This window comes from Maniola hyperantus, chromosome 9 (assembly GCF_902806685.2).
Source record: "Maniola hyperantus chromosome 9, iAphHyp1.2, whole genome shotgun sequence".
Taxonomy (NCBI): domain Eukaryota; kingdom Metazoa; phylum Arthropoda; class Insecta; order Lepidoptera; family Nymphalidae; genus Maniola; species Maniola hyperantus.
In genome coordinates this window covers 27556-42107 of record NC_048544.1, presented here as the reverse complement: position 1 = coordinate 42107, position 14552 = coordinate 27556, and the positions used below count along the sequence as shown (strand labels likewise).

Sequence of the window (14552 nt, the reverse complement as noted above, 5' to 3'; positions counted from 1 at the left end):
CTCAAGGCTGAAGCAGGCATCTAATCACTAATGTCGTTGATTATGCCTAGATTTATTTAACTACAAACTTACACATATTAAACATAATAATATATATTCTACTTAAAGTTTAGTTGTAATCGTTCTGATCCCATTGTGAGTTTTCTAGTTAATAAATGTTGTGATGCAATTTTGAACCCGCCGCGTGTCGTCGTGATCCGTACAAATTAGGCGCATCACCGTATCCAGCGTCACGTTGGTTAACTTGAAAACTTATACCGAGCGCCATGTCTTACAATGAGATCTATACTATAGAGAGAGAGATGTTGACTCAGATTGTATGAGGACGTCCCAACTAAAACACGCTTGCGTATAGGTACTTGTCATGTTAGCTAACTTGAAATGTTACTCTTGCCTCGGGAGTCGGAAGCCTTAGTGGAACTTAGGTAAAAACAAAATAAAGTACCTAAAGTGTATGAAATAAGAGATAAGAACTAAATCACGCTGTTTTCGTGCGAACGATATTTTATTAAATAAATTACCAGCTATTTTGTGCCATAACTCCAATAAAGTTTGCAGAAAAAACGAAAATGACGTGTTCGCATAGAAGGTACCTTTTTAGAAACCACGGAAACGTTTGTATCAAAAGTCACAGACTAGCGACTACTGTAGAGCTTCTTTTCCTCGCTTTTTACATCGCCCCCCTCCCACGCCTGTAGGAAGCCAGGAAAAGAAACGCCCTCGCAGACAGTCTCGTGTGGCAGTTTAGAGTCGTACCGACACCACTAAGGGCCGTTTCTTCTCCTCGCTGGTTGCAGGCGTGCGGACGTCCACGGAGATCGTGACGCGCCACTTCATCGACGTGCACGGCGTGCCGCTGGACGTGCACGCGCGCCCGCGCCTCGTGGGCCGCCGCCCCAGCGCCATCGTCAACATCGAGACGGACGTGTTCCAGGAGAAGTCGTACAAGCAGTACTCGTCGCAGCACCTGCGCGACGCGCTCATCGCCGTGAAGCGCGGCTACAGCGTGTACGCCGCGTCCAACAAGTTCGGCGTGCCGCGCAAGACGCTGCGCAACTGGATGGAGAAGTACGACATCAAGAGCCAGTTCTCCAAGGGGCGGCGCGGCGCGCGCTCGGCGCAGGCGCTGGACCCGCTCGACCTCATGGCCGAGACGCGGTCGGAGAGGTTCGACGGCGCGTTGTGATAACGACTGAACAATGTACTCAAAACTTGATATGTACTATGAGAGGTACACAATTTTTAATAGTAGGTACTTTTCACACCTGGAAGAAGAAGGATCATTTTGCAAAAACGTTTAAATAAATAGCAAGTTTTTACTCGATAGTCTCTCCGAGCCACTGGTCAGCTGAGAGATAGCAATGCAAGACTTATAATGCGCGTCGCGTTATTTCAAATCAAGTTCAAATAGATACTGGTCACCATTGGTAATTCCCTGTTGGCTCAGACAAATGCAAACACATCGTCCGTCATACATAAACAGACGCTGAGGAACGCGGAACTAAGACTACCTCATTGCCTAGTTTCGTTGTGACACCGAGTTCGACCGTCGACGGATCCGACAGCACCACTCACTGTTTCGAGCCATTGTTAAGTTGACATTCAGACCAAGTGTCCTACTCTGTGGTGTAGGCTTAGTAGATTTTACGTCTCATCAACGTATTCGAGCGTCGGAACACCAGCGATAAAGTAAAATGGACCTTAAGTGCAAAATTCTAAATTCAAATCGTTTATTCAAATTGTATACTCTTTTTGTTTGTCAGTTGATGATAATTGATAATTAATTACGTTAACTCTCAGAATAAATACCTTAAAAATAAGGCTACGAGAGAACCAAACGCTCAAAATTGTCCATATATTTATAGCCAGCGCTCGGATTGTTTGGAATCTTGAAATTATATAAACTTTGGTGACATTTAAAATCTCATATTAAATGCACTGACGCCTTCACCACTAGACGTGTTTCATACGCTCGAGACGGAGCTCCAGGAGCTAGGTTATTTGACGTGTTTCATACGCTCGAGACGGAGCTCCAGGAGCTAGGTTATTTAATTAGGTATTTCCAAGTCAAGGTCAAGTTAGTCAAAGCTTAAAAGGCGAGCCTTAGGCAAGGGGTTTGACAGGTAACAACGATTAACTTAAAGATGTACCTACACGTGTATCAAACATAAGTAAGTAAAAACCATTTGTTTCAGTTCTATAAACTTTAACAATTGTGTTTAAAGAGTCAGTTTGCAAGCAGGATGATAACCATTATAACTTCCGACTGGACTTACAAACTTACCTAACTACGAATAATTATTATTATTAATCTTGAACAGCGATTACAATTAAACAATTAACTAGTTGTAAATCGAATACAAAATACCAAACCTCAATAATTTATTATAGTATAACAAATGATGTATTATGATATTATACCTACCTGATACTTAGTCCTACATTAGTGGCTAATTCCATTGTACACAATCTCTAAACTAAACTAAAATGGCACGTCTAAATCTATTGCTATCCCTTTCATAATGTTGCTTGCGGAGAAGGATAGCATTAGATTTAGACCTGTTAATTTCGTTTAGTTTAGAGATTGTGTACTAGAGAATCGGCCCCATTGTAAATTGTCTAGTCTAATTTGTTATTTAAGGATCCAGGTGTCAAAATTAGCTTTTAAATAGGTAGGTTTATCAACTGATATTTATTTATTTTCAAAATATTGTAGGTAAGAAAATGTAAAGAATAGTTTAAAAACTACTAATAAAAATTAAAAATACTAAACTTTAATTAACTAGTAAATAAATTCGTGTACGGCAACATTAATATGTGACAAATCTAATGGATGCGCTTCATGCTTGTGGTAAACAACATACAACAAGCACTGGCACGCGTGTGGCCGGATGTTGGCGTATACCTGCCTCGTCGTCCAGTCCGAAGCGCTGCAAGCCAAACCATCGCCAAACACTGTATAAAAGTACTGTGTGGTGTTTGCCGCTGCTTGCTGTATGTCGTTTGCCGCAAGCATGAAGCGGCTCCATGAGAAAGTAGTGAAGGCTATGGCTACAGGCTACGCGCCGAGTCAACAACGATAGTGTTCGTTCTCCTGCCGGCCTGTTGCGTAACAAGTGGATACGGTATGCAATTTAATTATACACCATGCAAAATGTCCAACAAATTTTAACTCTAAATTTGTAATACAAGTTTTTGGGCAGCTTTGGCGAGTTGTTATCAGCACTGAACCTAGGTGATAGTCTAGCGAGTAGTATAGCCATCGAGGTACTGTAACCGTACAGTTGTTTCTAACGTTGACATCTTGTAGTCAACGTCCAATCGACGAGCATGTGATACGAGCCACTACGGCGGGCGGCGCGTTTAAATACCTTCAAATCAAGAGTGAATAGGCATGAATCCCGCAATTAAAAAACACTGCTAGTCTAAAAATAAGTAAGTTAGATGTGCACTGAGATACGCAATAGGAGTGCTGGGTCCAGTGTACCTAATACTAAGTCGCTATTGTGACTGACTGACTGCAGTCGCCCCGCTCTGCCGTGTGGAGTGTGCAGTCACAAGTTACATTTGGGCGCGCAAAGTGAACACTCCTCATTCTCATACAACGTGGTTGTTTTCCCGAAGTGAAATGATTTTGTATTGTTAATACAAATGATTTAAATATAAAATAATTATTAGAATCAATAAATGACTTAACAATGCGTTATATAAGTCAGTTACTATTGTTTCTCACGCTTTCGAGTTTAGTAAAATTATTTTAAAACAAAAACATTTTTATTAAAATGACTGTGTTTCGATATTGCCACTGAGAGCAAATCGTTCTGCCGCGGGAAAACTTCACGCTGTACTTTGCTTTGGCAGACCATCGTCCCTCCAGTGATACACGTACTCGAGGAATGTACAGTCTATCCAAAATTTCTATTTTCTGTCCAAAGAATATGCTTTTCGCCATAGTGATATTATGATGTTCGCAGCATGTCGTAATAAATAAATAAATAAATAAATAATTTATTGTTTCACCAGAATTACAACCAAAATTAGGTTAAGCCACCGATGCCTAAAGTGAGTTGTACAGTCGTGTTATAGGCATCAGTGCTCTCCCCTTACAGACTAGAATATTAAAAACAATAAAGGAATGAAAAATATTATAATAATTAAGTAGGTAGGTACTTATAGCTTTTTTTGGTGCCAATTAACATTTTAGTTTAAATTGTTTTGTACTTTTAGTTCCTATAAACCAAAGTAGATCACTTAATTCCAAAGGGTTAGTTGATTTTTTGTTGATTTTTACGTTAATTTTGACAGCAACGATTAGGTTAACGGTGTTGTAACTTTGTAAGAATATATTATATTTTAAGATAAATAAATATAAAACTATTTAAACTGATCCGTTCTATTATTTCATGTATAGTATAGTTTTATAAAAATACATACAAGCAATAGTAACTAGGAAGGTGTTGTATTTTATTTTATTTTATTTTATTTTATTTTATTTTATTTATTTTATATCTAATTAGAACGGCAGTGCCACTTACACTAACTAGATGATTAATAATAAATTTAAATACAAATAAAGGTACAAGAAAAAAGACATAAAATACAAAACGATAAAAGATCAAAGAATTTTGAATATGTACGCTGAGAACATTGAATGACATATTCATGCAATGCTCTCAGCGTACTTCAGTAACTCCCGAACCAGTATTATAGACCCATCATTAAATGGGTCCCATTGAGCATAGTATAACATGACCTATTCGTTACCCCACCTTCTACAGCAGTGTGCTTAGTGTGAGTTTTACATCTCACCAACGTTTACAGAATTCGAGCCGTGAGCGTTGAAATACTTGCGCTTTCAAGTAAAATTAACCTTCGTCCATACATTCACATTTCATAGCCAGCAGTCCGTTCTAAGCGGAAACCTTGCAAAATTAAAATCAGTTTACTGAATTTTAAGTTAAATTAAGTTCATTTTACTCTGGCGCCAATGACCAATGTGCTTCGAAACTTGAATTATTCTATCAACGTTAGTGAAATGTGAAACCTCATACTAAGCACACTTGACACTGACTGATTGATCGCCGTGATGCTGGATTTACTTCGTGATAGTGCCTTAGCGTATATAATGCGTAAAAAATTACTTCTCACGTGCCATTATATGTGTCAATCAAAAGTATGATTAAGAGCTTATTTTGAAGGTTAGCATGTTACTTTTGACATGACAGTTGACCCATACAGTTAAAATGGCACGTGAGAAGTCATTTTATATGGACTATGCGTTTCTTTGCGCGAAAGATATCAGTGTAAGACTGATTGATTTGTTGGTGGTTAAGTTAACTTTAACGGTAACCTTACTTTAACCGCCTCATATACAACATCTGGGGAGGCGACAAAATCGAAGAAAGAATGGTAAGTTCAGAACTTGAGACTAGACTGATGTGCTGTTGCACCAGCTCGGAGAGGGCAGAGGCCGGACGCTGCGATACGACTCGACACGTTCTGTTCCGAAGGAGTTTGTATAACATCCTGTTTCAGAGTTTGCGATCGCCAACGTGCAGTGTCAGTACGAGGGCAGCGACACGGAGGCGGAGGAGCGGCCGAGCCGGGGGGCAGGCGCGGGCGCGGGCGCCGCAGCCGGAGACCACAACTACGACACGCGCGATGAGCCGCCCGCCTTCATCATCCACCAGATCCCCACCGTACGTACATTACTGCTACGCAATGCTTTTACACGATCTCTATTGATAGATATAGGTGTAAAACAGTTTAGAATTGCTATCCTTCTCTACGGCGAAGGTCGTGAAAGGGACAGCAGTACGATTAGTTGTGTATGGCTGAGCTAATTCGACGCCGCACCGCACTAGAGACAGATAACACTGACATTCCGGTCGTGACGCGCGACACGCGACGTGGACATGCCGTACGTCCGTTATCTGCGACCAATGACGTGCGGTTTCATCGTAGAATTAATAAAATACAAGAATAATTCTTATTATTGCCTAAATCCATACGATTCTTACTTACCTATTAGCTCGTTTCGATGAACAGGGTATAGCACGAGTTATTTTCCACATCTATGTCCTGTTGTAGCAACCTAGTGGAAACTTTGCAAACAACCACAAGTTTGTTTGAGAAGTTGAAACGACGATAGAACGAGAAGTACCTCACGTAGTTGAATGGCACGTTGCAGGCGTCGTCGCCGCGCGGCCCGTTCGTGGAGGTGCGGCCCGGGCTGCTGACGTTGACGCCGGGCGGCGCGCCCGCCGTCAACGTCATCCAGCTGGCGGAGCGCGCGGCGGACGCGGGCCCCGCGGAGTGCGGGCTCAACAAGCGCATCCGGCGCAGCGAGGGCCTGCTGCGCCAGGCGGCCGACTGCGTGTCGCGCGGCTCCACCTTCCAGACCGTGTCCGAGCAGTTCAACATTCCCATCTCCACCATACGGTGAGTACTACACGACTATGTCAGTTATACTCTGTGAACATGGTTGTATACTTCGTCGAATTGTCACATTACAATGTCCACCAGGCTTTTATATTATTGTTGTTTATTATTTTGTCTTGTCTGTTCAGGTGTCATTTATTTTATTTTTATTTTGTTTATTTGAAAGTAATCAACAGCGTAAATACATAATTATTATTTAAATTTAAATCTAGGTATAACAGAAGGCCAAAAGAGATTACTTAAAATTATAATTAAACTATTTTAACAGAATAGAGTTAGAATAAATGTAGGTATATACAATAATAAAATAAAATTACAACAGTGTGTGTATGATTGTATGTGTGTGTGTATGCGTGTGAGAGTGTGTGCTTATGAGTATGTGTGAGCGTGTGTGCATGTGTGTGTGTAAATGGGAGTGTATGATTGCATGCATATTTAGATGTTAGCTACTTTTTTTTGTTTTACGATGATAGTTTCTTAATTCCTTTTTAAATTTATTGTTTGATAGGTAAAATAAGTCAAACTCAGCGAACTGATTGTTATAAGTACGTACCAAGCGTGGAATTATAGAATTTCGCGCATAATTTGAGTTAGATTTGGGAACATTTAGAAGGCGCGTGTGACGCGTTCTTGAAGGTTGAGCATTAAATGAAAAGGCTGAGAGTAAGCTAGGACAATCGATTGAGCCGGTTAAAATTGCTTGCAGTAACAACATATCACATTGTTCCCTTCTATGTTCCAGTGAGCCGATACCGTAGTGAGTACACGCTTCCTCATAACTATTAAATTTTTTAAAGTCTTTAAAAGCTAAGTATTTAAGAAACTGCCTCTGTATGGTTTCAAGCCTATGGGCATATATTATGTATTGAGGCGACCAGATATTACACGCATATTCTAGAATACTCCGGACATACGCGAAGTAAAGTGTTTTTATGCATTCCACATTACTAAAAGTACGGGTTACCCGTTTGATGAAACCCAATTGTTTGTAAGCTCTATTTACTACCTTATCAATATGGACATCCATTGAAAGTTTAGTATCAAGTTGGATACCCAGATCTCTAACGGTAGTCACTCTGGGTAAGTTTGTGCCATTGATTATGTAGTCAAATTCAATTATATTTATTTTACGAGTCAAAGTTATATGGTGGCACTTTTTAACATTAACTGAGATCCTGTTCCTTGCGTAGTATTCTGTCAAGGCATTGAGGTCTTTTTGTAATTTATAACAATCTTCAATGGAACGTATTTTGGCGAAAACTTTTTTGTCATCCGCAAACATTAAGTATTGCGCATGGTGGAAGCAGCTTCCAATGTCAAATATATAGGCGTTATATAAAAGGGGGCCTAGAATGGACCCTTGAGGTACTCCTGAGGGTATAGTCACGAAGTCACTTCTAGCACTACCCAAGACAACTGCTTGCATATGGTTTTTAATGTATGAAGTGAACCACCGGAGCAAGCTCCCATTTATGCCAAGTACACTTAGTTTTTGAAGTAGGATAACATGATCTACACGGTCGAATGCTTTTTCGAAGTCCGTGTAGACCACATCCACTTGACATCTGTCGTCCATGCTCTGTAGTACGTAATCCGTGAAAACAGCCAAATTTGTAACGGTAGAACGATTCTTCATGAAACCGTGCTGTTCATATGGAATAGATCTAGTTATAATGGGGCGTATATGTCTGTAGACCACTTTTTCAAATAACTTACTCATCACGTTCAGGATTGATATAGGTCGATAATTTTCTATTTGGGTTTTTGATCCGCTTTTGTGTATGGGTACTATATGTGCTTCTTTCCATTTGTCAGGGAAACTGCTGAAGACATTAATGGACAGGTTAAAAATTATGGAGAGCGGTATAGCTAACTTGATAGCACACTTATTTAGAAAAACAGGTGGAATGCCATCACTACCCGCTCCCTTATTCGTTTTTAAAGTTTTCAGCAGTTTACAAACATCATCTTCACTTACAGTAATTTTACAAATGGTTTCACAGTGGTTCATATTTATAGAACTTGTTACATCGTACGAGCTAGCCGGTTTTACAAAGACACTCTCAAAATATTGACTGAATCCGTTACAAGCTGAAGTTTCATCTGAGTAAGTAGTATTACCCAGAGTAAGCTTAGTGGGATATCCTTGTTCACTATTTCTTAGGGATTTTGTATAAGAAAAGAGAAGTTTAGGATCTTTACGGATATAGCATTGCATACGCCGAGTGTAAGAGGTGTAACACTGGCTCTGTACAAGTTTTTGTCGAGCCCTGAGTATTACAAACTCGTCGTAATCGCGAGGGTTTCTACTTTGTTTCCATTGCTTGTGCTTTTGAAGTTTTTCTTTCACTATATGAGATAAAGACTTAGAGTACCATACAGGGAAATTAGATTTATATTTAACTTTAACTGGGACAAATTTATTTATGGCATCATTTAGAATGGAGTAAAAAATGTTTGTTATTTTATTAATTGAGTCAGCTACTAGTACATCGTGCCAATTAATTTCTGATAGGTATTCATTTATTTTAACATAGTCCCCTTTATAGAAATTGGGCCTTTTAACGGGTTTCTGGCGAGTATTATGAATAAGTAGATTTGAAAGATTAAATTCCAGACATGGATGATATACGTCTTCTGTAACGAGAGGATTAGGGCCGTGGTGAACAACAAAATCAACATTGCTAAACAAGAGGTCTAAAGTATTACCCTTAATGTTCAAAATAGTATTATGTTGTGCCAAGCCAGAAAGGTTACATATGTCTAAAATATTTAAAAAAGCATTTTGTAGTTCCACTGTGCCACGTTTTTGTAGAGTGGGGCCGGAATCGGTCCACGTAACATTCGATAAGTTAAAATCGCCAGCTAAGATTAAGTAGTCATTGGTGTGGGTTGACAGAATTTCAACGAGACTAGAGGAGATTGACTCAAGTCGAATAGGCAACTCTGAGTCTGGTGGCGCGTATATTAAAACAATATGAAGATTGCGGTGCCCTTGAATTTTCAGTGATTCAGCTGGTATTGTTGCCCATAAGGATTCGACACCTGGACAGATCCACTCACGTTGATGTTGGATATGTAACTTCTTTGATGCACACAATAGGACTCCACCACCCATTTTTTTCGTAGACGTTTCCTGGTTTCGATCGCATCGTAGGATATCGTATCTATTGTCACAAATCTCGTTATCATAGATACCGCTAGTAAGCCATGATTCCGTGATTAAAATTAAGTCGTAATCATGGATTAAGATGTTTTGTCTAAACTCGTTTGTTTTGGTGCGTAGACCACGGACATTCTGGTATAATATATCAATTGTATTAGCGCCCGTCAGTATGGAATAAGTACCAAAATATTGAATAAATATATGAATATATAGATAATATTGTAATAATATGAGATAATAATAATGTAAGCAATTTAAGACAGATTAAATTGTTCGGATACAAAAGATAGTATTTGCTTGGAACTCGAAACGAAATAATTTTAATGCTTATTTTAAAGCCAGACTGGGTGTGATAATAATATTGTGTGTTGTATATGTGTAGTTGCATGCAAATTAAAGAAGAAATATATTTTATGCATTGATTAGTAAATTGTGTGTAGACTAAATTTAGAATGCAAGTGTTAGTGTGATGAGTGTGAATGAGAAACTGTTTGTTATGATGTGGATTTTTACAAAAGGTGCTAGCAATACTCAGCAAAAAAGGAATATAAATAGCCAAATTAATTATAGATAAATAACTTAATGTTAGTTTAACATTCAAAGTCACTTTATTTTGGCTAAGTCCTTTTCCAGACGAACGTGCAGTGCCGGTTATGAGTTAATAATGTAACTTGGTCATGTTATGTTTGGCTCAATGGGCTGTGTGTTTGTGGCAGGTTCTTCATGGCGCGCAAGGGCATCCTGCCGCGGCGGCGGCGCGGGCGCAACTCTCATGTTGGTAATTTCCTACGCTACTTAACTGGCACTATACTGGCACTATACTGGCCCTTACTCGCCAAATTCACATTTGGACGATTACTCCCAAGATACCCTGAAAACGTTCATGATTTGCAACGAAGCGACAATCTCTAGTAGTGTGCGATGGAAGCGTGCTAACTTGGAAGAGGTAAGGCAGTTATCGGTTCGTACGCGGCTTCCTACCGGACGCCAAATCGCTTGGCGGCGCTACACACAAGAGTGGCCATTCCTAGAACTGTTTATTTAGTTTGCCGGCACGAGTGGTGTTCAGTGAGGGGCTGTGTTGCAGTTGGCGCGCGCGTGCAGTAGCCCCGAGGAGCCGCCCTTCCACATGCAGCACTTCAAGCTGCCCGACATGCTGGCGCTGCAGGACCCCCCGGCCTAGGCCGACCCCGCGCCGGCTGCAAGCCCCCGACAGCGAGCCCCCCACGGAACCAGCGCAGGGCTCCGATGAGCCTTTGCTTCGCATTCGCAGACCGCAAACTGTTTCAAAAGTTCTTACCCATTTTTATTTGTAAACATTATTAATATAAAAAAATCTTTTGTATAGATATCGGGTTATGTAACCTTTTGATTTCTCGGGTGCAAGTGGTGGTGGGTGGCTTCCATCACCCTCGGTTAACCGCTTATACACTGGGTGGCTTCCATCACCCTCGGTTAACCGCTTATATACGCTGAAATTGTAATGGTTGTTTTCCCGAAGCGAAATGATTTTGTCAAACTCAAACTCAAATTATTCAGAATTGATAAAATTTTGCTCTTCCTAATTGTCATAAACTTATATTTGTAAGATGTCATGGTTACTATTTACGTTACGTTATTATTTACTTACTGTTTACGTTATGTCTACTGAATTACTATTGTTTCTCACGTTTTCAAGTTGATGGTTTATTTTTAAATTATCAATAATTCTAAACAAAAACTTTTCTATTTATTAAGTAATGAAGTTCAACTCTATGTTTCGATAGTATTTAGTTCACTGTGGACTGTGTCTGTGGTACTTCTGGGGGCAAATGTTTCTGCCGCGGGAAGACAACCATTACAGCAATACCTAATTATTATGTAAATGTATTTGTAGTGAGTTTTCAAAAAGTTATTATATTTTTGTGTTACCTGATACCTACCGATGATATTATTTAATGTTAATCGTAGAATTGCTTCGTTCGCTGAATGTTAGCTTTTCTGAAAAATCGCATCGATTCAAAGGACTTGTAAAAATATCAGAGTGGACATAAGTATACCTACAGAGTGACTTTAATTGTATTTAAGCTGAAAAGCCACTCTAATTTCCAAAAAACTATCTTAAGCTTCGTGTTTGAGTTAAGTTCAAAAATCACTGTACATTCGTAGCTGCGACTTGCGAGTAGGCGATAGGCGATGTGCGAACATCGCGCGGGTCGTGGGTGAAATACCAACTCATACCTATGTTGTAAATATTGAATCTCAAACTGTTAGTTATCGACACATGACTGAGCTTGACTGTTTGTGCATTGCTCCGCTCCGAACCCGGGAAAGAATGCTTCGAAATAGTGTCGATACTGACGCCACGAGGCCACGAGGCCAGGGGACCAGCGCGTCCGTTGACATTCTGGCAATAATCCCGTTAGGCGTGCCTGCATGCCAGCCAATAGTGAGCAAGTGTCAGTCGGTAACTGTGACCAATAGAACTACGTGGCTGTTGTAGGCAGGAGTCAGGACTGCAGGAGCCCCTCTCGCGAGCCGTATCGTTTCGGTGTCTCGGGTTCGGATCAGAGTAGCGTGTCGTTTCGTTAGTAGAACATGACTGCATTTTTTTTTTTTTTTTATTGGTTTGCCAACAGATAGTACACATATTATAAAATAACAATTACAATTCACAGAGAAAAAATTTAGAGTGTACACCCAATTACTGGCAAACCGACATGCATTTTAAAAGTTTGCAAGTGCGGGATTGCCAGTTAACTTAAAGCTAAAAATATAAATATGAAAAAAATAAAAAATAAAAACACTGCAATGTTAATACATTTGCAATTTGTTAATACATTTGCTAGTAAACTGAAAGTATTAATAATACTTCGGTCTAAGGCCGCATTTTTAGTCTTAGTTATAAGTTTAAATGTTACTATTAGTTTAACAGTCGATAGGCAGCTTAGGTTGTTCACTCACCGGACACAAACCCTCGCAGAGTCGAGATGGCAGACTTTGCTGCACATTGTGGTAGGGGGGTTTCTGTCCGGTGGACGGTCAGCATTGCTTCATACAAATGTAAATAAACGCCAGTATTATATTATATTTTGAACAAACTCGCTTGTAATATATCTTAAAATCTTTTTATGATATTTATTTTGTAGATTGTGAGTACTTACTACTTACCCAAGTGTGTATTGTGAGTACTTACTACTTACCCAAGTGTGTATTGTGAGTACTTACTACTTACCCAAGTGTGTATTGAACAATAATTGTGGCGATGTAGATGTTCCAATGTGTCAGTCGAATCGGTGTAAAGCTGCCTTCACACTGAGCTAGTGCGAGGACGAGTCGTCTACATAGCTGAGCTCGGCTGAACAGTGCAGTGAGAAACGAAGCGCTCATATTGGTAGATTCTGCACATCCCTTCGCTGTCGTCGACATCCGCGTCACGCCGGCGGTCCGTGTGTTAATTAATTATTTATTGTCCATTTATAATTTTTTATTTATTTTGTTCGATACAATGCTCTTAGTATGAATTTTCATCTCAATAACGTCAGTATATTTCGAATTTCGCAAGACGTAACATAACGTAAGGTCCCGCTCCTGAGAGACGAGAGCTTCTCGCTCGAGCTTAAACACTGTAACTTTGACGTGTATCGAGTTGAGATGTCGGACTCGTACTAAGGGTAAGGTTAATAGATGCACAGATAAAATAGAGAAGCCGAAATATTTTGATAGTTCAATGGCAACTATAATAAAATAATATAATATTTTTCTGATATTTTTGTACTGTTCGCTCGGCAGAGGAATCGCCGAGTTCCGCGTGACACATCTGCACGTAGTCAGTAGATATACTTCATCTATGATTTAGGTACTTGTACATAAAACTCTTGGCGTCTGGGACTTGTGGTCGTGGAATATCTGTTCAATATTTATTCATTGGCGTTTGTCTGTTTGTACACAAATCTTATAAGCAAATTAAATTGACAGTGAAATATTGCTCGGGGAAATTGAGGGAGGGTTGTAGCATTAGCATAGTTAGTTATAATGCGCACAAAATGACAACTCACTCGCCATTTTAACTCTATGTGTCAACTGTGATGTCAAAAGTACGGTTCACCTTTAAAATTAGGACTAAAATCGTACTTTTGACATGAAAGAGACACATACCTACAGTTCAAATGGCGCGTGAGTTGTCAGTTTGTGCGGACTATAGGTACTAGCGACATGAATATATACCTACCATTACTGGCAATACTGCAGTGTGCGTCGCCAGGTATGTGTCATGGCGATACAGAGGTGCGTCGCCAGGTTCGTCGAGGACGGCGACGCACGCCGTGCTGTCTGCCCACCGTCACCACGAGCTGGCAGCACCGCCTCAAGTCCGCGTTGCAAGAGGTATGTGTCATGGCGATACAGAGGTGCGTCGCCAGGTTCGTCGAGGACGGCGACGCACGCCGTGCTGTCTGCCCACCGTCACCACGAGCTGGCAGCACCGCCTCAAGTCCGCGTTGCAAGAGGTATGTGTCATGGCGATACAGAGGTGCGTCGCCAGGTTCGTCGAGGACGGCGACGCACGCCGTGCTGTCTGCCCACCGTCACCACGAGCTGGCAGCACCGCCTCAAGTCCGCGTTGCAAGAGGTATGTGTCATGGCGATCAGAGGTGCGTCGCCAGGTTCGTCGAGGACGGCGACGCACGCCGTGCTGTCTGCCCACCGTCACCACGAGCTGGCAGCACCGCCTCAAGTCCGCGTTGCAAGAGGTATGTGTCATGGCGATACAGAGGTGCGTCGCCAGGTTCGTCGAGGACGGCGACGCACGCCGTGCTGTCTGCCCACCGTCACCACGAGCTGGCAGCACCGCCTCAAGTCCGCGTTGCAAGAGGTATGTGTCATGGCGATACAGAGGCTCGTGTTGTACAATGTATATAAGTAGCATAGAATATGCGTAGAGTGTAGAGACGCAGCACTAGGCACT

At 40.9% G+C, this 14552-nt stretch overlaps 1 protein-coding gene across 2 annotated transcripts in view; it reads left to right on the top strand.

Moving 5' to 3' along the window:
- The window catches only part of LOC117985123 (protein tramtrack, beta isoform-like), a 32049-nt gene extending 20832 nt beyond the window's left edge, over positions 1-11217 (top strand). The window contains exons 8-11 of one of the 2 annotated variants that reach the window (XM_069500868.1): positions 5536-5699; positions 6191-6441; positions 10324-10381; positions 10695-11217. In XM_069500868.1, the coding sequence (XP_069356969.1) occupies positions 5536-5699; positions 6191-6441; positions 10324-10381; positions 10695-10790 (569 nt within the window). In that variant the 3' untranslated portion in view covers positions 10791-11217. Of the gene's footprint in view, positions 1-5535; positions 5700-6190; positions 6442-10323; positions 10386-10694 lie in introns of both variants that reach the window. The other variant, XM_069500869.1, reaches the window with a different exon arrangement.
- The last annotated feature ends 3335 nt before the right edge of the window (positions 11218-14552 follow it).